Raw genomic sequence first — 23,872 nt, forward strand, 5'->3', positions numbered from 1 at the left:
CATTACTAGTAAAAGAAGTAATGGAATTAATAAGTTTTTAAAATTAAATCAGTTTGGTGTCCTAAAATAACCTGTTGTTGTTGTAAGTTGCTATCAAATCAGTTCTGACTCATGCTGACCCCGTGTGTGCACAGTAGAACTGCTCCATAGGGTTTACAAGGCTGCTACTTTTTGGAAGCAGACTGCCAGGCCTTACTTCCAAGGTACCTCTGAGTGGGTTTGAACCTCAAACCTTTCAGTTAGTAGCCCAGCACTTAAGCATTTGTGCCACCTATTCTGCTTCTAAAACAACTTCTTTTCTTCAATATACTTTCAAGAGTGGGAGAACAAGAGGTGAAACTTCATTTGAGAAAAAAAAAAAAGTTTATGTACAGGTTAGTGGAATTCTTATGGGGAAAAAAAATCCCCTATTGTTCACTGGGGATTCTATATACCCCTGGGACGGTCAAGCACATGAACACCTGTTTTATGTGTCTTGTGGCAGAAAAGAAGCTGAGAGCCATTGGACTGTACCATATAAAATCTCACTCCACCAGCAACATCAGGGAAGAGGTATTCCATGAAAGTTCATGACGTGAAGAAATAGATCTTAAGCTCTGGCATATCACACTCAAAATAAAATAAGCTTCTAGAATTCAGGAATCCTATTCAATGTCTGGAAACCCTGGTGGTGCAGTGGTTAAGTGCTACAGCTGCTAACCCAAAACGTGGCAGTTCAAATCCACCAGGCGCTCCTTGGAAACTCTATAGGGCAGTCCTACTCTGTCCAAAAGGGTGGCTATGAGTCAGAATCGACTCAACGGCAAAAGGTTTTTTTTTTTTTTGGTTTAATGTCTACACATAGTTGTTGTTGTTGTTAGATGCCACTGAGTCAGTTCCGACTCATAGCAACCCTACATACAACAGAACGAAACACTGCCAGGTCCCACGCCGTCCTCACAATTGTTGTTATGCTTGAGCCCAGGAAGCACTAAAATACTTGCCAAATTTTATTAAATATCATAACAGAAATCAGACATGTTTGCCCTCCAGACTATGTGTTCCTCGTACAGTCCTCAGTCTTGCTCTCCTAGGGCACAGCAGCTGACACACTGTTAAAGTTGCAGGGCAATGGGTCTCTCTTTTTATATGACCTTGCTGGCCATGGCCTTGTAACACCCACAAAGTGAATGAGTGGGACTATGCAAATAAGGTATGTAAAACTCTTGCTGGGATTGGCTGGAACTATGCAAATTAGGTGCTTGTGGCCCACACCAAGGGGATTGGTCAGTTTTTCCATCCTGCTAGGCTTATAGGGTCGCCAGAATCGACTCAACGGCACTGGGTAGGCTTAAAGAGAAATGATCCTCCAAGTTGTGAGGGGATCTTACTACCATCAAGAAGAGCTAGGATTAGAGTGCGTCCTTTAGACCCTGTGCTGAGAAGCTCCTAGACCCAGGAGACAGAGAGCTGTAACAATGGAGATGGCTTGAGGCAGCAAGAACCAGGAGACTGGCACAAGACAGCTGCAGCAGGCTTCCCCGCCCATGGTGTGCAGTGGCTGCAATGGGTCTGGCAACCCACAGAGCTAGAGAGCTGTGCGCCTTTGGGCAGGAGGCTCCCTGGAGGAGTGGGTTGCCTCTGGGCACTTATTGGCAACGCTAAAAATCTGTAACACTTGCCCAAGCAGGGCAGAGGCCAGGCCCAAGCAGGTCAGAAGCCAGGCCAAAGCAGGGCAGAGGCCAAGAGCAAGGGCTGGTGGCAGGCACAGGGGAGAAGGAGCTGAGAGGTTGAAAGCTATCCTGATTGATTAATCCCATGCTGTCTCCTGAGTTGTTCCTGTTACTTCCAAGTTGATCCTGATCCCAAGTTGTAACCTGTTACTTCCCTAATAAACCCAATAATCGTGAATACAGTCTGCGAGTTCTGTGTGGCCACTGCAATGAATAATCATACCTGAGAGAAGTACAGAGTGCTGTGGGAGGGACAGCTGGTGTCCTAAGTGATAAAAAGTTGGAAAGTACAGTTATGTCTGCCCTCAACCTCACTAGAATCAGCTTTGGGCTGATGCTGATTATCTTCCCCTTTTGTAAAGTTAGACGACCTCTGGCACTGCCATATTTCACAAGTATTCAATGAAAAGTGGTAGGTTTTATAGAAGGAAAATATATGTAAGTATACAACTTCATGGTGGCACAGTGGTTAAGAGATCAGCCGCTAACCAAAAGGTTGGCAGTTTGAATCTACCAACTGCTACTTGGAAACCCTATGGGGCAGTTCTACTCTGTCCTACAGGGTCACTATGGGTCAGAATCGACTCATTGGCAGGGGGTATACAACATCATGTGACGTGTGGAGGAACTGTTGCGGGGAAAAAAGTGGCCCATTTGTTCGATAAGTATTTACTGAGCACCTACTATGCTCCAGGCACTAGTCTAACTGCATGGGGGGTTATAAAACAAACAGTAATCCTGGCCTTTATTCTAGCGGGGAAGATGGATCATAAAAAAAAGAAAAAACTTGCTGCCATCAAGTAGATTCTGACTCACAGAGACCCTACAGGACAGAGTACAACTCCCTATAGGGTTTCCAAGAAGCAGCTGATGGATTCGAACTGCTGACCTTTCGGTTAGTAGCCGAGCTCTTAAGCACTACACCACTAAGCAAAATAAATAAGTATTAATTATTCTATTATTTATATTAGAAGGTGGAATAAAAATAGAACATAGGGAAAGCGAAGGCTGGTGTTACAATCTTAGGTAGGGTAGTCAGAAGGTCTCACTGACAGAGTAGCCTTTGAGCAAAGACTTGAAGAAGTGGGTGATCCTGGTGGATATCTGGAGACAGAGTTTCCGGCAAAAAGAATAAGTGCAAATGTCCTGGGGTGGGAACATGTCCAGAGTTATGGAAGGCCAGCAAGGAGGCCAGTGCGGCCACAAAGTGAAAGAGACAAAGAATATGACTTTATTAGATCTGAGACTGTTTTGTCTATAAAGCAAAATTTTTGCAATATTAACACACCACTCATATTTATATCTAATGTAACATATGTCAGAATCTCTTGGCAAATCAAAGTATGGTATATGCAACCTTTGTTGCCTAATAACTAACCTTGATTGTTATTTTAACACTTGGCTTTGTTCTTTTTACACTGTAACAGCAAGTTTAATTTTTGAGATCAAAGAACTGTCAGTAGCATAATTGCTCAGTGAAAGTATTTTTAGCAAGTCTTCAATAAAAGGATACTCGTGCGTTGCATTTAATTTGAAGAAGTACATCTGTCTTATTGCTGACAGACTGCTTTTTGCGTTTTTTTTTTTTTTTTTTGAGGCCTCAAAGAACAGGTAAACCTATTTCTTAGAGCTGCATCCCAAATTATTAGTTAAGATGTTATGCAGCACATAAAATAAAACCAGATAGATACCACCCTTACCAAGGGACTGTAAAATCTAAAGTGGCAAACAGACAAGCCCCAGCTCTTATATCGCCTCCATTCTGAAGTTTTCCTCTCTTCTTCAAGCACAGGGAGGTAGATTCTCCCCCTTTGTGCTCCCAAGGTATTTTCTAACACTTAAAAAAAAAAAAAAAAAAACCTCTATCATAGTAGTTATCAAACTACGTATTTTGTACCATTTTGTAAAACTATATTACAATACTATTAACATGTTTGTCTCCCCCACTGGACGTTGACTTTCTTGAAGACTGGGACCATGTCTTTATTCATTTCTGCATTCTCAGCTCCATTAATGCCTGAGAGGGATATTACAAATATTTGTGCTTCTTTTCTCCTTTGAAGCTCCTGGGAAGATGACACTTCCCCAGAGCCTTGAAATTAGTGAAGCCACGTGACCTGCTTTGGCCAATGACATATGAGCAAAAAGTCTCTTCAGGTAAAAGCATTTAAAAGCCTGTGTGCAATTCTCTATTTTTCACTTGTTGTGGTCACTGGGGGAGATACATAGACACATGGAAATGTCATAAGACAGGAGTAGAGCCACCACATGGAGGACAGCAACCCTGAAGAGTACCCAGATGCAAAATAGTCCTTCTTTGAGCAAGAAATAAACTTCTTGTGCTAAGTCGCTAATATTTTGGAATTTTTTTTTGTTACTGCAGCAAAACCTAGGCTATCCTGACTGATGTATGGTCCATCAGATGGTAGGTTCACAAAAAAAGATTTTCAGAAGGAAGAAAAAAATTCCAGGAAAGGTAAAAGTAGGGTGAGTGCACTAAATCATGTCTGTGACGAGAGCAATAGGTGTCACATTACAAGCAGCAGACTGCAGTAAAAGAATAATTAACAAAACCATTAGTCCTCTCTACTTTGCCTTCTGCTTGTTTCCCAAAACAAATTGCTTAAATAAAAGCTTCCATTTTTATTACTGTCATTAAGAAATAAAACTTGTTTTGAATTTCACAATCTTAATTCTGACCACCTCAATACCTTTTTATATGTATCCTTTGACAAAGGCAGAAGTCTCTATTGAAAGCGGGTAGCTTTGAAGACATGATGCTCATCAGCCGTCAACACATTTGTAAACTCTCCATTCCCTAAGGCACACCAGTTAGAGTGGTTACTAAAAGCCCTCTTCTCTACTTAGAGGGGAAAAATAATGTGAGAGTTTAAATATTCTAAAAAAAATTGAAAGCTGTTGGACTAGGGTGTTTCCCTGTTTCTACCAGGGTAAGCCTTAACATGACTATCTTTTTTATTAGTCTTTATTTATTTATTTATTTTATCGTACTTTAGATGAAGGTTAACAGCACAAACTAGTTTTTCATTAAACAATTAATACACACATTGTTTTATGACACTGGTTGTCAACCCCAGGACATGTCAACACTCTCCCCTTCTCAACCTTGGTTTCCCCACTACCAGCCTCCCTGTGCCCTCCTGCCCCCTTGGCCCTGCCCCTGAGCTGGTGTGCCCGTTCAGTCTTGTTTTATTTCGTGGGCCTGTCTAATCCTTGGCTGAAGGGTGAATCTCAGGAGTGACTTCAGTACTGAGTTAAAAGGGTGTCCAGGGGCCATACACTCGGGATTTCTCCAGTTTCCATCAGATTAGCAAGTCTGGTCCTTTTTTGTGAGTTAGAATTTTGTTCTACCATTTTTCTCTAGCCCTGTCCAGGACCCTCTATTGTGATCCCTGTCAGAGAAGTTGGTGGTGGTAGCCAGGCATTATCTAGTTGTGCTGGACTCAGTCCGGTGGAGGCTGTGGTAGTTGTGATCCATTTATTTATTTATTTATTTTCCAAAAGTATTTTGTGTTTTTGGTGAAAGTTTACACAGCAAGATAGGTTCCCCTTTGACAATTTTCACATAAATTGATCATTGTTTTCTGGTTATTCCATTTCCAGTACTCTAATTTCCCTGCCCCCTTATCTTCTCATCTTTGCTTTGGATTAAAGTTGACCTTTTGGACTCACACAGATGTTGTTCTAGTACAGCGGTGATCTAACAGGTAATATTCTTGATTTTTTGTGTTATTCTGCTCTTCTGTTAAAAGCTTATCTCAGAATAGTTTTGGTTCAAGATTTAAAGACCATTTCAGGATGACAGCTTCAGGGAGTCCTCTGGTCTCAGGCGGTCCAGTTAGTCATTTTTAAGAATCTGAGTTTTGTTCTGCATTTTTCTCCCATTCTAACTAGGATCATCTATTGTGCCCTCCTTCAGATCAGTCGGTGGTAGCCAGGCACCACCTCGTTCTTCTGATCTCAGGGTAGTTGAGATCATGGGTCCTGTAGGCTATCAGCCCTGTATATTTGTTTCTTCTCTATGATCTTGGTTAGCTTCTTACTCTTGCTCCTGATAAGCAGAGACCAATAGTTGTATCTTAGATGACTGCTCACAAGCTTTTAAAACCTGTAAAAATGGCGTGGCAGCGGAGTCAGGCCTCCTCATCTAACTTTATGAGGAGAAGAGAGAATCATTATCAGCATTAACAGCCCAAGGATGATTCCTATGAGGCAAAGGTCAGACACACCTCCTCTCTCCAGCCTTCTTAGCAATTCTGACACCACCCACCACCTCCCCCCGCCCCCCACCCCAAGGCACTCTCCACTTCTCTGCTGGGTTTGATAATTCATTGTAATGGCCATGCAGAGCCCTTAGACAATACCCACAATTACAGGGCTTATTAGGAAAGCAGCAGGTTACAATGCAGGATCAGAAACTACTCAGGATACACTTCTTCAATCAGGACAGCCTCTTCTCAGCCGTGCCCCAAGGCAGGACTCTCTCTGGCCCTCGGTCTCTCAGCCCCTAAGCCCCTCGGCCTAGGCTCTTCCTCGCCCAGGAAAGTGTTACAAACCTCTTGAGCTCTGCCAATAAGTGCCTGGGGCTGATCCCACTCGCCAGTAAACCTCAGCCCGAAGGTGCTCAGCTCTCTTGCTCCATGGGTCAGCAAGCCCAGCTCCACCAACAATTGCCCGGAGGTACCCCATTCTACCAGGAAGCCTCTTGCTGAAAGGCGCTCAGCAATCTAGCTTCATGGGTCAGCACACCCACCACAGCTGCCTCACTCTGTGGGCCAGGGAGCCCACTGCACAATCTTGCACCAGTCTCCTGGTTCTGCCATGCTTGCCACCGCTTCTCACCATCTTGCGCTGTCTCCAGTGTTACAGCCCTCTGTCTCCTGGGCCTAGGAGGTTCTCAGAGCAGTGATCCCATGTCCAAAGGATGTGCTTCACTCCTAGCTCTTCTTCTTGGTGGGAGCTTGCTTCTCTCTCCTTTCATCTCTTGTAAGAAAAAAGGTCCAACTCAAGTAAGAGCATGTCTTGAATAAGTGTGGTAACGGTGGTGACTGCAATAAGGGTGGTGACATCAGCCACACCCGCTAGTAAGGTCGTGACTCAAGAAACCAAAAACCAAACCAAACCCATTGCCATCGAGTCAATTCTAACTCATAACAACCCTACAGACAGAGAAGAGCTGCCTCATAGGGTTTCCAAGGAGCACCTGGTGGATTTGAAGTGCCGACCTTTTGGTGAGCAGCCATAACACTTAACCACTATGCCACAATATCCCACCCTAATCCTGCCTCATTAACATAACAAAAAACTCACTCCCAAACCTTAACACAGGCATAGAGGCTAGGATTTACAACACATAACAAAATGGAGGATAATTACATCAGATCACAAAATGGAAGATGACTACATCATTACATAACTGCCACATCACTGAAAATTCTGTTGACACAAAACCTTAACCATCACAGGTTCCATACACCTTATTTGCATAGCCCAACCCATTCACTGTGTGGGAGTCACAAAGACTATGGCTAGAAGGGCCATATTAAGTAATTTACTGCACCACAAGACCCAAGACACCATTCATTTCACTAGGACTTTGTGAGCCTTATTACACCAATTGGCTGAGCTGTCCCATGAGATTATGATCCTAAGCCTTTAAACTCAGAAAACTGATCCCAGCAGGTATTTGGTTATATCTGAGGAATATCTGTAGTCATGTCTTCAATGAATACATGCATCTGCCTACACATATCTGTATTTACATGTACATATAAATACTTCTATCTGTTCTCACATATGTGTACACCTGTACCGACTTGTATATGTATATGCCTATATCTATCCTTATGTGATCCTAGACTTTGTTGGATTTATTACCCTCTTATATACGTCAAATTCTTTGGTCCAGGCTTCCTTTTCTCATGAACACTTCTCAGTGGCATCATTTACTTTGGTCATGCTGTGCTCACTACATCCACATTCAATGCCACATTTTCCATCACCAAAAATAACAAGTATTTACAATTTAGAATGTGTTTTCCTCTCCCTCTCCTCCTTCCCCTGGTAACCATCATTAAACATGAGTCTATTTATATGCATCTATTCTTGTCTTCTTATAAAAGACAAACCACACAGTATTTGTCCTTATGTGCCTGACTTAGCATTATGTCCCCCAGGTCCATCTATGTTATATTTTGTGGACTTATCATTATTCTTTATGGTTGCATAGTATTCCATTGTATGCAAGTACCACATTTTGCTTATCCATTCATCCACTGATGGGTACTTCGGTTGTTTCCATTTTTTGCTTCTGTGAATAAAACTGCACTGAGCATAGGTGTGCATGTATCTATTCATGTCACTACTTTTAGATTTCTAGGGTATAGTCCTAGGAATGGGACTGCTGGATTACAGGGTAGTTCTATTTCTAGTTTTTTGAAGAAGTGTCATATCATTTTCCATAGTGGTTATACCACTTTACAGTCCTACCAGCAATTGATAAGGGTCCCAATCTCCGCACAGCCTCACCAACATTTGTTATCAGTTTATTAACATGATTATCTTTAACATGCAAAGGTAGGCTTAAACCCTAAACTCCTGAAAAGGGTATCTAGCATCCTCTTCTATATAAAACAGGGCCCTCAGCTGGGGTCAGGAAAACTAATAGATGGGTGCAATGATGAAGAAATAAAACTACTCTGCTGCATAGTAATGAGAACAAACAATATGATGAGCTGATTCAGAGAAAAGGTTCTGGGAAAACAGCCCATCAGAAAAACCTTATGCATAAAAACCTAGGCGAAGGAAGAGAGCAAGAAAGCAGGAATGGCAAAGCCAAAGGAAACCAAACCCCAGTTGAAGATGGACAGCTCATTCCAAGGGGAATGAGTAAGGAGATGAGTCTGCAAAAACCGGGAGAGAAGCAAATCAGAGATTTCTTGAGCCAAACAGGGGAAGGAGGTACAAAGAACACAAAGCGAACCTGAGTCTCCTAACAGAAAGGGCACAGCTAGGAGGAGAGGGAGAACTTTCACTCTAGATTGGAGGAGAAAACAAGATGGATTAGCAAGAGCAGTCCTAACCCAGGATCTGAGACTGCAAGATCAGGAGCCCAGCCACCCACTCTTCCATACTGAGCTACTCCTTGTTCCCTGAACATGGCATGGACTCTCCCACCAGCATCACAGAACCCCATTCCCTATCCCTCTTGTCAGCTCCCACTAACTGACACTTTGCTCAAGCATCCCTACTTCTGGAAGTCTTCATCTAGGAAAGTTCACTCCCCTTCCTGGCAGATTTGAGCTCCTCCCCTCTGTGCTTCCAGTGGCATGTCTTCTCTGGGTACCCAACAACGAAGACTTGTTGACTAAATGACCAGAAAAAAGGAAAAACAGATAAGGAAAAAAAAAAAAGACAGGACTCAAATGCTTTAAATCTGTGCCATATGGAGTAACAAGAGGTGGCTGATCATGCTTCCCTATATACAAATTTATGAAAACCCAGAAAAAGAAAAAAAATTCAGAGTTAATTTTTCCTTATAGAGAACTTATCTTCTTCCAAATAATTAAAGCAATGGAAATTCTGAGATCGAGGGCCTGTTTCTTTAAACTTCTCATTTATTAAGACAAGGTATTCAAATGTTGGTACCCACCCTTTACTACCACCACATTGTTTATAAAAGCTGTGAAACAGTTTCAACCTGGGCATGACATTTCAACATAAAACAATGGATAAACACACAGAATTGGTTTAAGTATGTGTTGTGGTCCTGATTCATGGTGAAATAACCATAGAAGTTGATCTGGCCGAGCACCAAAGCCACAAAAAATGTTTTTACCACTTTGACATGCCTACCACTGGAACCCATAGGCAAAGTAAGGAAAGGTGTAATTATTCCATTCAACTATTTGTTACTTTGTGAATGTAGCTTTGGCAGGCATTTCAGAACATGTTCAATATACCGTGACAAAATTTAGCAAGATCAAAGTGCCACATAAAGGTTTTATAACTCCTGTGTACAGGCTGATCATGTCAAAGGCGACTGGGAAAAAGGCAGGGGAAAAGAATTGTCAGGGAACTGTAAAGAAGGCATGTAAATTCTTCCAATAATGACTTCTCTGACTCTGAACCACAGCCATCAAAGTGTATGCATAGGCATGAAGCAGGAATGGCAATCAGGCCACCTCTAGAACAGTCCCAGCTTCTAGCCAGAAGCCCAGGAATCTCTCAGAACCTTCGGTGGTTAAGTCCAGCATCCCTTTAAATGCCAGGCCCCTTTTCTTGCATTCCTTTCCCTCTAGCCTCCACCCAAACTTCAGGAACTAGGCCAGCTTCCTTGCTTTAATCCCTGCCAATGCCCACTCCATCCATGGGGCTCTTTTCACAAGGCTACATCTTCCACTGGCATTCTTTTCAGCAGTGCTCTTGCTTGGGCTCCTGTATCGGTCAACAGTCATTTCAGGAAAATCCTTCTGGGCAAGGCTCAGGGACCCAACAGGTGATACCGTAGAATGCAGGGACTAGTAACAGTGACAAGTCTTCAAAGCCTTCTCATTGGGAAAGACTAAACTTTACTGGAGGCTTGAGAGACCTGAAGCCTGTATCTACAGACAGAACCTCTGACCTTTCTGGTAGCAGCCAAGTGCTTAGCAGCCTAGTGCTTAACCACTGTACCACCAGGGCTCCTTGCAGGCCCTTTAGATCAGTGCTATTAAGTGTGGTCCATGGACCAGTGGTAGCAGCATCACCTGGGAACTCAATAGAAGGTACTTAGGCCTCATTCATGGGTTACTGAATCAGAATCTGTAAGATTAAGGACCTGGATTCTGTTTTAACAAGCCCTCCAGGAATTCTGGTGTGTGCCAAAGTTTGAGAAGCTCTGCTATAGACCCCATCCTTCACAGCCTTAGGCAGAACAGAGTCCACAGACAACCTCTCAGAGACCCTGAGACTAAATGAAGTCCAGCCTAAGGAGCTGTTGACTTTTTATTTCCTCACTATGGCCTTCACCAAGATACCAATTTTTGAACCTCAGGTTCCTTAATTTCTACCAACATTGCCAATAATATCCCCTCCAGCTCTTCAAAGGCATTGACCTTGAAGTCCTTCAGAGCCAAAACATCAGGCAATAATAATGAAGATTATATTGATGATGATGATGGCAATGACGATGGCCGCAATTCACACTTCCTGAGCTATTTCTGTGTAACCAGCTGTGTCCCGAGAAGACTGCATGTATTAACTCATCACCCATGAGATGGGCACTACCTTCGCTTCACAGATGGTGAGGTTGCGGCATACAGAAAAGCTCCCTAACTTGCCTCTGAGACTAAAAGGAATACCTTATTTGAGAGTTATGAATAGGAAAATAAGGCGTGCAAAAGCACTTTGTAAATGTAAAGCATTATATAAATGATGACAGAGTAAACACTTAACTACTGATGAACTGAATTTGCCAGCTTTCTTAAGCTCTAACTTCATTTGAGATATTAAAAAATACACTAGAATACAACTAGACAGCTGTTTTGTTTTAAGGAGTTGATGTGCCACTGGCAGTGGAAAATTTGAATGCTTCGATAGGTGCTGTTTGAAGACTTGTGAGAAACTTGAAATAGTAGAGGAAAAAAACTGCTGATGCTATATAAGACTAAGAAACAGCTTTCACTGATGACAAGAAATAGCCACAAACCTCTTATCCAAAAGAAGATAAGACTACCTGGTAAGATTTCCCACAGACACAAAGGGTAGCTACCACTAAGTTGTTTTCTGATACCTCTCCCAGAATTCTGTTTACAGCCACCATTTAATCTTCTAGAAACGGATTTACAGGTACATTCTTTTTACTCCTTTGATATGAGATTTCTTGATTCCTCTTGCATCTTCAAATGTGCTCTTTGCCAATGCATTATCCTCCCACTCCCACCCTCAACTCAAGAGATGTGAAGATATTAAAGAGCCATCTTTCCATTTGCCTAAGACATACCTAGAAGCCCTGATGGCAAGGTGCTAGGCTGCTAAGCGCTTGGCTGCTAACAGAAGGGTCAGCGGTTCAAACCCACCAGCCACTCCACAGGAGAAAGATGTGGTAGTCTGCTTGCATGATTAAAAAAAAAAAAAAATTTTTTTTTTTTTTTTTTTTTTACAGCCTTGGAAACTCTACGAGGCAGTTCTACTCTGTCCTACAGGGTCATGACACGTCAGAATTGACCTGATGGCAACCAACAAGACATACCTGAAAGTGTTCTGTAGATGCAGTTGGCATTTCAACGTAGAAAGATCAGTAATCTGACGTTGGTGAGACAAGAACAATAAAAAACCAATGACCTATTCCACGGCTATTTCCCATGATAGGACTTTGATATTCCATTTTAGAGAGAGAGACTCAGAGAGGTTACTTAATCTACCCCAGGTCACACATTATGTGACAGACTCAGAAAATGTGTTCCCTACTACGCCACAGCCAATTTCTATCTCAATGGATTGAAATAGGCATACTTACCCCAATCTCTAAAAGTTACTACACACATCTCCCTCTCTACATATATATGTATTTTTTTAAATAAAAGATGATTTCATGCCTAAAATAAATAAATTCACAGCACAATATGATAAGTGAACCATTTGTAGTGTTTGTTCATTACAGTCAACATGTAGAGTGTTAGACCAAGCAGAAGTGGTAAGCTGTTCACGTCCCTCAATAGTAACAGATGAGAGCAAAGCAAATTTACAGTCAGCAACAAAGGCGTAAGTGTGAGGCAATCACAAGTATTTGTGTGCACACCTCTAACAGCTGCAAGTAAATGATTTGACAAGGTCAACTTCAATTGAACAGTAAAACCACCAATGGGGCTGGAGTTTAAGTTGCTAGACCAGTTACAAAAAATTACAGGAAGACAAACAGCTAGAGCGCAGAAGCTCTGTTTTCAGGGCTTTTCAAGTTTAGTAAAGGTTTGTTTTGCCTTATCAGAAATCCTGAATTATGCTTTTTCTACAGATAGCATAAACAGTGCAAAAAAAAAAAAGAAAGAAAAGTGCCGTTCAGTGGAGAAGCCAATGCCTGGAGAACAAAGCAGATAAAATACAAAAAAGATTAACTGCGCCCCAGAAGGTAAAATCTGCCAGCTCACCAAATTATGGTGACTCAGAGGCAAGTCTAAATGCATTCTCATGGGGTTATGTTCTCAGTTTCAGAAAATAAGAATATTATGTGGAAAACTTAACTTCTAAATTTTACTTTCTTAAAAAAAAAAAAAAATCTGTGAGGAAACCAACAATATTCTATATATTTTTTATTTCATTTAAGTTTTTATTTTTTTCACCTTCAATATTACTCAAAGACTACTCATGTTTTCTAAAAAAATCATAAATTTATTCTCATCTGACACTTAAATCATCTAAGCAACATCAGTGTTCATACCAATTGTTAATATAATCTTAAATCACAAGTCATAAATAGATACGAATTTTGTTTGTATTCACCATTTTAAAGCTTTGACTTACTTTATTTCTCTAGATAAACCATGCAGCTACATTTAAAAATTAAAACATGGTTTGCCATGTTACCTTAATTCTAAGACATCGATAATTTTAAGATACACCATTAATTTAAAAATAGCTTTACAGTGAAAAACTAAGCGCTCCATTAAATGATCACATCAACTGTAAGATACTTCTGCTTTCAAAGTGTTAAAACAGAAAAAGAAAAAAAAAAAAAAGGAACTATAATCAAGGAAATACCCTAGTTATTTTACCCAGAGAGAGAGACAGTATAGCAGAATAGTTATAAGATAAAATCTGGAGTCAGACTTCCTAGGTCAAAATTTTTTGCTTCTCCATTTACTGGGTTATCTTAGGCAATGTACTTAACCTCTCTGAGCCTTTTGCTACCACATTAGAGTTCTTCAAACACCCTCCACATGATAAATGTTATTTAAATAAAAATACTGGTCAGAGTCATCATCACCTCCACCACCTACCAGGGCTCACTGAAGCATTTACTTTACTCAGAAGCAAAGAGTTTCCAAATCAACAAACTAACAAATACTTGCTGATGACTGAATGAGTACCTGATACAGGTTAAATTTTTAGAGTAAGGGAAGAGAAAAGGTAAAAGAATTATAAAACCATGGCATTGCTCTCCAGTAAGCAGGTTAGAGAAGGGCTTTTTAACCAGGGGCCTGTGGTGGCCCAGGCTTCAGAACCTCCACGAGCCCCCTGAAATAAGATGCAAAATTAGATCTGCATGTGCATTTTTCTGGAATGCTACACTCTAATTCTTAAAAAGGCCTGGGGTCCAAAGAGGGAGAAAAAAAAAAAAAATAAGAGTCATACACTTAAGGTAATCATACCACATTAAAATGTAAATAAACAAAAGTGTAATTTCATTGAAAGACAGTTGCGTGTTCTCTATTGTTTTATTAAATTGTAAACAGGTGTGGTTACTTTGACAGGTATATGTACTTTCAACTTCTTAATATGAAGTTTCTTAAATATCAAGCGAGTCATGATCAGAAACTTAAATCCTGGGTTACGACAAACTAATTCTCCCTCTTCTTCCAGTTCTTCCACACAGGCCAGAAAAGGAACTACCTTGCTTTATAAATCTCCAAGTAGATTTGTAACATGGAGCTAGCGAGCATCAAAAGGTTCTGAGAAAACAATGGCTTCTGAGATGAGTCATCCCAAACCTTCCCATTTCTTGTACAATGGCTGATACTACTGGGAGATGATGGATAGCCGCTCAAGCAACAGACAAATGCTCCTTGTGAGTAATTAAAAACTGAAGCTGGAAACCACTATTGAAGACAATGGAAAGAAAATGAGCCAATATGTTTTGTGCGTCCATTGTTTCAAAACACCTTGTGTTATAATTATGTCAAAGTCTTAGATGACATGGTATTATGGAAAGGCCACAGACTTGGGAGTGACACAGTCCTAGGCGCCATTCTACCTCTGCCACTTCCTAGCTGGGTGATCACAGGAAAGTTACTTAACCTCTCTGTACTGTAGTTACCTTGTATGTGAAAATAAGGCTAATATCCTCTTCCTAAAAAGTCTACTGAGGTTCCATTACCATGGGACCAGAAGAAATGAATCGTGTCTGACCACCATTACTCAACATTTTGATCAAGGACCCAAAAGATGGATCCTGAAAAAAATGAGCAAAAGCATGAAACATTACATCAAACTCACATGGAAACCAGGCTTGCTGGATCCATTGAGACTGTGGAAACCCCTGAATCTCATGCCTGGTAATTGTCTTTAAACCTTGAACTGAAGCTATCCCATGAAGCCACCATTAAACTAAAGTTCAGCCCAATCAATGAAGAAGGTTTCCTTCAAGCACAGCACTCTTATAAAGAATTATCTATATGAGTATAAACTGACAACATTTAATCTAAAGCACAAGTGAGAACTTTAAGGGGCAGAGAGCCTAAATTAATGGTGATAAAACAATATGAATAGAAATACAATGTGAAACATGTAACCAATGTGACTGAACTATTCATGTAGAAATTGTGAATGGATGTATGTTTGGTTGTGTATATTGCCATCAAGAGTAAATAAAATACATATTTAAAAAAATCACACTGCCTGAAAAATGTATTTACAGTAATTTAGCAACAAATATCAAAAGATTTAAAAAAAAAAAAAAAAAAGCCTGCTGAGGTTTCAATCTGATAAAGATGCGCCAGTGTCTACAATAGTATCTGTGGGCTTCTCCTTTTCTACATCCACTATAAATGGTTTATCATAATAATTTACTACAACAAAAATTAAATAATTGATTTTAACTATTTTACCTTCACATAAAACCTCATAACTTCTCACAAACTACTTCCAGACTCCTTATCAGTATTCCTAACAAGAGCTGTTATGCAATATTGAGGGGGAAAAAATCATAAGTACTCAAAGTCATCACTAGCGATTTATCTCCCTCCTTTTCCATCTATTTTTAGTTACCCTGGTTACCAATTACTGTCAAGTCAATTTAAGAGTGTGAGACACGCTTCTCTCAGACTACTTTGTTACGGTAACAGTATTTAGACACAGCTTAAAATATTCACTATATGTTAGGACACCATTTTTCCAAAAAACGGAATCAGACATTGCACATAAATCCAAATATTTTGTGTGCCTAGATTTCCATAAATAGGTTCATGAAAATACATTTGCCTAGAATAAGCATCCGGGGAAAGAAAATTTAAGCTCCAATGTGTCCAACACATTATATACACTGTCTTAATTCTCAGAAAAACCTGATCCACTGTATATCTTATGACAGAGGTAGAAACCCAGGCTCAAAAAGAAACTCCTCCAAGGACAGAGTGATGACACCAAGTCAATTACGGAACCAAAGCCTGGATGCAGGGAGGACACAGGGAGAAGAAATACAGTATTAACTTGCCATTGAGCTTCCTTTTTAGAATTCACATGAAATTAAAATGGAACAGATGATTCTACAGGATTTTTTTTCCTTCTCCTTCTTCCCAAATAAATATTTTTTGCGGTGACATCAATGGAGTTTAACTTTATTTATAGCCATAAACCCACTGCCATGGAGTTGATTCCAACTCATAGTGACCCTACAGGACAGAGTAAAAGTGCCTCATAGGGTTTCCAAGGCTGTAAATCTTTACAGAAGCAGGCTGCTGCATCTTTTTCCCACAGAGTGGCTGATGGGTTCCACCCACCCACCGTTTGGTTAGCAGCTGAGCACCTTAGCCACTGTGCCGCCAGGGCTCCTTATTTATGCTGGCATAGTGGTTAAGGGCTGGGGCTACTAACCAAAACGTCAGCAGTTCGAATCTACCAGGTAGTCCTTGGAAACCATACGGGGCAGCTATAGCCATAGTTACTGTAATTTTATAATACCAAAGTCCGAGTTGGTCATTTGCCAGCAATCAGTGGCACTGCAGTCAGTTTCTCAAACAAGATCATCATGTGTCCCTCATATCTGATCTGACTCACCTATCTTGGAAGACGCATGCCTTCCTTAACCCTTTCATTGGTAAATTATTATTATCACATTTTTTTGGTGATGCCATTTTTGTTTACTAATGGAATGGATGCTGAATCATTGTTTGTTGGTAGTTTTTTATTATTTGAAAAAATGGGGTACCAACTGCAAGCGGGACATATCGTCCCACATTCCATGAAGAACATCACACACACAGGCCATATCGGTCCCATGGCCCAGGAAGTGCATCACACTTCCTGGTTATACTCGAGCCATAAAATATCTTACTGAACTTTCTAAAAATATACAAAAATACACATGAAATACTAAATAAACATTGCGCTTGCTGCACATAGTTGTTCCCAGTTTTATTTAGAGTGGGCCATATCAGTACCATGTTCCATGAAGCATATCGCACACATGGTACATATGGGTACCACAGCCCAGGAAGTGCATCACAAACTGTTTTCACCCCTAAAATAACTCACTTGAATACTTCTGGATGCCAGTAACGGTAGTTTCCAAATGACACAAAGGATATAGTAAACATACTTGCAAGCCTTATCTTGCCATACAGAAGCCAAAAGACACAAAAGTTTCACAAGATCTCTGCTCTGGGAAGCATCCCCTCATAAAATGGCTCTCACCACTCCAATGTGGCACAGAACAACTTCTTTGTTTTTTAGGCAGTTGCACCAGTTATCTACCACAACACCAGAACATACTAAACCAGCTCAAAAGCCTGCCAACAAACCTCCGGGGAGGAAATGTAAATGGGACATATATTCTCAGTGTCCATGAAAGCTAGTGGCCTTTATCTTCTGATAGGCTACCATAAGCAAATAGGCAAGAAAAAAAAAAAGGAAGCCTGGTGTATTCATGAGCCTTTTGGACTGGCCCTGATTAAGATAGGCCTGGGAAACTTTTATTATGACACACTGTATGCTATTTTTAATTTTAAAAAATATTAGTTATCATTCACCTCTAACCACAATGTCCCCTCCCCCATAGGTCTATCACAAGCCTCTGCATTTGAAAATGAAAGAAAGGTAAAAGTCTGGCATCACAACAGCATTTATTGACTGTTCTGGGAGTGATAAGGTAGTATCAGTAGGCCCTATAGTAGTTTAGAGTAAATAGGCCCTTTGCCCTCATTGCATTCAAAGAAAAACAAGATCCATTCAGAGCACGGACTCTGAAATCAGACTGCCTGGATTCAAACCTCTCTCCCACTACACTCTTAACAGCAATGTGGTCTTGGGCAAATTACATACATAATCTGTGCTACAGTTTCCACATCCATAGAATGTGAATAATAGCATCTAACTCAAAGGCTCATTGTAAGGGTTAAATGAGGTAACAGACATACATAAAGTACTCAGAACATGCAAGGCACATACTTCAGTATTATAACATGTTAACCATTGATTTTAATTTAAATTAAATTAAATCAATGATGATTTCTAACTACACAGGAAAAATTACATGATTTGCTTGTAAAATGTGTGTACGAAATGACTGTAAATTAGACATACTGGTATAGCTGGGTTTGGTATAGCTTGGAGCAGTACCTGTTTATCAGTCAACAAAGTCAAATTTCTGGCTGAGGACGGAGAGTATTAAGTCACACCTAAAGCACTCCCTCTGGGACAGAAGGAAAGGGGTTGTCTTGTTCCTCTTTAAAGAGATGCTAAATGAAAGAGAGAGAACCTCATTCAGACAGCCACCAGCTGTTCTTCCCAGTTTCTCCATTTTAAAGAGTGTCTGCCAGAGGGCCACTGCCTGAGTGAAGGGTGGTTAGAGAAAGGAGGTCAGGGGAGAGAAGACAGACACCCTTCTGATGTCTAATCCAAAGGCCAAGAGCCACTGGAGGACTTCGGTGAACAGTCAATTTGGCACAATTGGTGAATCATTCTGGATGCTGTAAATGAACCACTTCAAGGAGATGATGAAGTGGCAGAGCACTGCAGAAAAGATCACAGCAGCCATGCTCAAACGAGTCAGTCCTGGCATTTGACAATATATAGAAAGAGGAATGTAGTTACCACCTATTTGATTAAGGGGAAAATGTCAGTCTTAGAATCTGCCTGGTGAGAAGGACTTAAAAAAAAAAAAAAGGTGGGAGGCTTAAGAACATGGTAGAAATAATGCAGCCACTAAGAAGTGAGAGTTGGGAAAAATGAAGACTATTCTATAAAAAGAATCACTGCTCCTTGGAAAAGATGGCTGATTTCAGGTCTGGAGCAGAAAATGAACAAGACAAGTTTAGAACATCTTGTGCCAGAAAGCAAGAAAGCTATCAGAGACTACTGGGGCCGTATACAGGAGAAACAAACTAAGCATCAAAAAGAATATTCATTGCAATGGGTTCAAACCTTTGGGGGTTACTAGGGCAACAAATCATTATCTTGAAAATTGATAAAAAGAAAAAAAATTAAGCCCTTTCCCGCATTTCCTGTACAATCTGACTTTTTAAAAGAAAAAAAAAATAGGGACCCAAATATTTGATAAGGGAAAGTTCTTTATAGACAGAATTCCAATTAATAAAGGCAAGATTAGCTCATCACCATTCCACAATCCCTAATGAATGGATCTAGATTACAACTATGTATGATGTTAAAATCATTCGGTGAAAGACAGGTAAACAGACACTACCTGAGCCCACTAATCAAAAAGAGAGAATTCCAGACATTTTGTGTCTCATGATATGAAGCAATACGTAATTCACAGCACTACCTACAAGGATGCTTGCCTCTGAAGCTGAATCTAATCAAGCCTCTGGATCTAACTAGCAGATTACAAGAAATATGGGGCCACCACAAACAAGGAGTCAGCCCAGAAAGTGAGACAATCTACTAGACTAGCAGATTGTCTCCAGCAAGTCAATGGCACAAAAAAAGGGAGGGGGGAACTGTTATATACTTTAAAAACTAACAACCAAATACAACGTGTGGACCTTGTTTAGCTCCTGGCTTCAAAAAACCATAAGTAAAAAGACCTGTTTGAGAAAATTTAAATATGGTAATTATAAAAAAAAAATTAAGGAATTATTATTAATATTTTAGGTGTCATAAAGGAATAGAATTTATGTATTTTTAAAAGTCCTTATCAAAGATGTAAACTGGAACATTTATGAATGAGATGACATGATGTTTACGGTTTTGCTCTCCAGCCCTCACAAAAAAAGTGGGGCAGAGGGAAATAAACGAAACAAGTTTGGCAAACTGTTAGCTGTTGAGGCTTGGGTGTTTATTATACTTTTCTCTCATAATCGCCGTAAGAAGTAAAAACAAACAAAGACTAAACGGTTTTGGTGGGAATTCAAACTCTGCCATAGCGTTGACTTTTAAGAGGCAGCTAGGGTCCATCCACAAAGCAAAACTAAGTCTCTCACCATTTGTCCTAAAGAGGTGTAAAGGATCTTAATCAGACAGCAGTTTGAATGGTTAGAAGTGACTAAACCAAGGAACTCTGTTGTGTTAACCAAGTATCAGCTTAATTTTGCCTGGTAAGAGATAGCCTACAACGCACCTGGGTTGAGCAACACAACCCGCAAAAAGTTTAGCTGACTTGTTTTTCTCTTTCTTCCCCTTTCCAACCCCTTTAATGGGAAAAGCCTCAAAATCACAAAAATGATTCCAAACAGAAAGAGGGAAAAATAGTTGAAAATTATGGGTTTCCAATACCGGAGAATTTGCCAATTAACCCTCCCCCAATTTAGAAAAAAAAAAAAAAGGCTCTTATTGAATGTGTTTGGCGTTGGAATGTCCCAAAGAGAATACAATAGTAAGTCAAAGAATGGTTAATAGTAAATCAAAGAAGGTAACCACAATCAGAATAATTAAAAAGATAAAATATGTATATTGGTAAAGCACAAACAGCATTTCAGGCAGCAAGAAACACAAGTCTCTATGCAGATGAACACTACAGATCTATTTATACAGAAATCCTCGACAATTCTTGTCACAGATTGCCTAGCTGCCCTCCTGTCTTCAGTATTCTGTGCCATGAAAAAGTAACTGTCAAGGATAATAGGAACACAATTTGACCTACTTTTCCCTAGATTCCTGCAAAGTCTGTAACTCTGGTGCTTGTGTTTACTTAGCCCTTACATCTCTGGGACACATTTCCTCGGTTTCTTTGCAGGCAACCCTGTACGCCATACATTAAGGTGTTACTTGTGGGCCATTCCAATGCTCCCTTTGTTATCAAATTTAAGAATGTCCAATTACCCCCAGCTAATCCTCAGAATCGAGTCACTGGGTAGTACAAACGGTTAAGCACCAGACTACTAGCTGAAAGGTTGGTGGTTCCAACCCACCCAAGGCTCCTCAGAAAAACCCTGTGGAGCAGTTCTGTTCTGCACACATGGGATCGCCGTTGGTTGAAATTGCCTCAACAGCAACTAACAACAGCAATCCTCAAGACATCGTTCTGAGGTGTGACACGCACAATCATGCCTACATAGGAAGGAAAATGCCTAAGAAAGGAAGAACACAGTCTAGAGAAGTTAAAGACCTACATTAATTTTGGTCCACTCGCCTCCAACGGAAGCCACAGCAAATCAAGTGTTCCTCCCTAACCCTCAAGTTCCCACAAACCCATCTTTGCAAGAGCTAAAAGCCTCCCCAGTGAGGTTTTGTAAGGCAGACAACCGAGACTTCATTTTAAAAATTACAGCCACAAAATTTACATTGTTGCAGCTTCTCAGTAAAAAAAAAAAAAAAAAAGGCTGCTTAATGGTGACGGATTTTTTTTTTTTTTTTTAAACTGGGTATACTCCACCAAAAGTTCCCCAAAGCCCTGGTGAGCAGGGAGATCTGAGTAAGTCAGTCCCCTGGCCTACGGCCCTGACAGGACCAGCTAAGTGCCTTGAGAAAGATTCCAGGAGACAGTCAGCAGGCCACTCTCGCTCCTTTTAACATACAAAACATGTCTGACCTGCTCAGGTCTTTAGATGCACTTGGAACCTATGAGGGACACTCCTTCACCAGGAAATCATACCTAAGCACATCATCAGGAAGTCAATAGTTAAGGTTCTTGGGAGCGTGCACCTTCCTGCTCAAGGGGGCGTCACCGAGTAAATGCTGGCGATGCCCAAATCTAGGAGCTAGAAGCTCGCCCAGGAACTTTCAACTCCTGGGTCTCCCCCTTGGCGGTGGTGGAAGCCAGAGCCAGCCTGGGTGCCCGGGGCTTGCAACGGGACGCCCCCAAACAAGCACACACGTCCCACGCCCCTTGCGAACTGAGATCCCACTCGTGTGGCCTGAGGCTTTCTGTCGGGGCAGGGCTGGCTGACTGTTAGGCACCGGACACCTGCAGCTTCCCCTCCGAGAAGAGGCAAACCGCCCTTCTTCTGGCGATGCCCATGGTCCGGCAGCCTCAATCCAGGTGCCTAGGGATTAAGTCAGGTGCATCGGGAGGGAGGTGAAACGGTTCCTCACAGGGGTCACTCCCACGACCTCAGGCCCCTATCCAAGCGAGTCTGGCGGCAGAGCGCGCCTTCTGCCACCTCCCCAGCTTCCAGGCGACCCCCGCAGCGGTCCTCAAGGGTGGGCGCGGACGGCAGAGCGTCCGCGCCAGCTCCACGTGCGCGCCGCGCAATCCCACTCGGGCCGGGCACTCACCCGGCCCCCGGCGGCGCTCCGCTTCCTCCGCAACGTGAGTCCGCTCCGCAGTAGCGCGGGCAGGTCCTTCAGCCGCGGCCGCAGAGGCGCCGGCGGCTGCTCGCGCTCCCGCTCACGGGCGCTGGGGCTACGGCGCAGGGCGCCGTCCGCTGCTGCCACCGCCGCGGCCAGGGCCGGGCTCTCGCACGGCGGCTGCATCTTGACCGAACCCACGGCCATCCTCATGCCCTGCTGGCGGCTGCGGCGCCAGGGCTCCTCTACGCCGCGCTCGCCTCCGCGCGCCGTCCGCGGCTTAGCCAGGCAGCGAGAGGGCGCGACTGCGGCTCGGGCGCGGGGCGCGCTGCCAGCCGCTGCCCATTGGCGCGCGCCGCGTCCCCCGTGAGGCTCAGCCCTGCGCGCCTCCCCTTCCCAGCCCAGGTGCGTCCGGCCCCGCCCCTGCCCCGCCCCCTCTCGCGGCTCACCTCCACCTCCAAATCTGGCCCTTTTAGACAGTCCGGGACCGGAGAAGAGTAGGAACCCGGCGAGAGGGCACCTTGGGTACCCGCTTGTTTTCAGGTGCGGGAATTCCCCGAATCCTCCACAAAACCCACTCTACTGCCCACCCAGCCCCAATTCCCATTAGTCTCAAAAGTCCTGCTTCACTCCCCTATTCCCAACAGCCACGGCTGACCTGGACTTAGACCAAGTGAGCTGAAAAGTCTGGGATACGCCTCCCTCCCGCGCTTTTTTGCACAGCCTAGCCCTAAATCATAACCTTTATTCCTAAAAACTATTGTTGTCAAATAGCTTCAAAATAGGCTCGGTATTCAGCTGGTCAAACGCCTTGGAGATAGAATTGCAGCCTTTCTGACCCCTTTTTGGCACAGCCATTAAAGGATAAAGAGAACTCCTGTTCTTACGTTAGGTGTTTAGCAACGTAGGTGGATAAAGAGAACTCCTGTTGGTTATGTTAGGTGTTTAGCAACGTAGGTGCAAGTCTGGTGGCCCGAAGATGAATCTCTGTTAACGTGTTGGAACCTGACCTTCGTTGAAAGCCTGGTGTGTGTGATGAATGCGCTTGGTAAAATGTAAAGACCTACGATGGTGTGAATCATTGTTTACCCCATTCCAGGAGGTAGGAAGTGTGGAGCCCTGAGGGTGAAACTATTCCAGCAGGTCCCTAAAAACCAGGGGTCTGTGCGTCTTTACATCCCGGCTCAATCCATCTTCAACAACAGTCAGCTACAGTTTTTATTCCATAACAGTAGGACACTGGGACCCCAGTCTTTGCCTAAGACTTGTAAGAATTGAATAAACTTGTCCACGTTTAAAAAAAGAAAAAGTCAACAAATAGGATTATAGGAGGTTAGGGCCCTTAGCCCCTCAGATGGTAGATGCTTGGTGAATATATACAGAAATGTGGATGTGTAAAGAAAAAGGAAGAATAGCGTGTGACCTCTGCCCCTAAGGAACTTAAAATTTGGACCAGGAGTAGATAAACGTATTGCCTTGTACTCTTGGTAATTGCCAAGTGAGTGTGGATAATGAGTATTCCAGGCCACAGGAGCGAGAAA

At 42.1% G+C, this 23,872-nt stretch overlaps 1 protein-coding gene across 1 annotated transcript in view; it reads right to left on the reverse strand.

Moving 5' to 3' along the window:
* Window positions 1–22,544, reverse strand: part of RAPGEF5 (Rap guanine nucleotide exchange factor 5) — a 274,113-nt gene extending 251,569 nt beyond the window's left edge. Inside the window, exon 1 of the mRNA XM_064290063.1 lies at window positions 22,320–22,544. Coding sequence (XP_064146133.1) covers window positions 22,320–22,544 — 225 coding nt within the window. The remainder of the gene's footprint in view (window positions 1–22,319) is intronic.
* Between the last annotated feature and the right edge of the window lie 1,328 nt (window positions 22,545–23,872).

Source organism: Loxodonta africana, chromosome 8 (genome assembly GCF_030014295.1).
Source record: "Loxodonta africana isolate mLoxAfr1 chromosome 8, mLoxAfr1.hap2, whole genome shotgun sequence".
Classification (NCBI taxonomy): domain Eukaryota; kingdom Metazoa; phylum Chordata; class Mammalia; order Proboscidea; family Elephantidae; genus Loxodonta; species Loxodonta africana.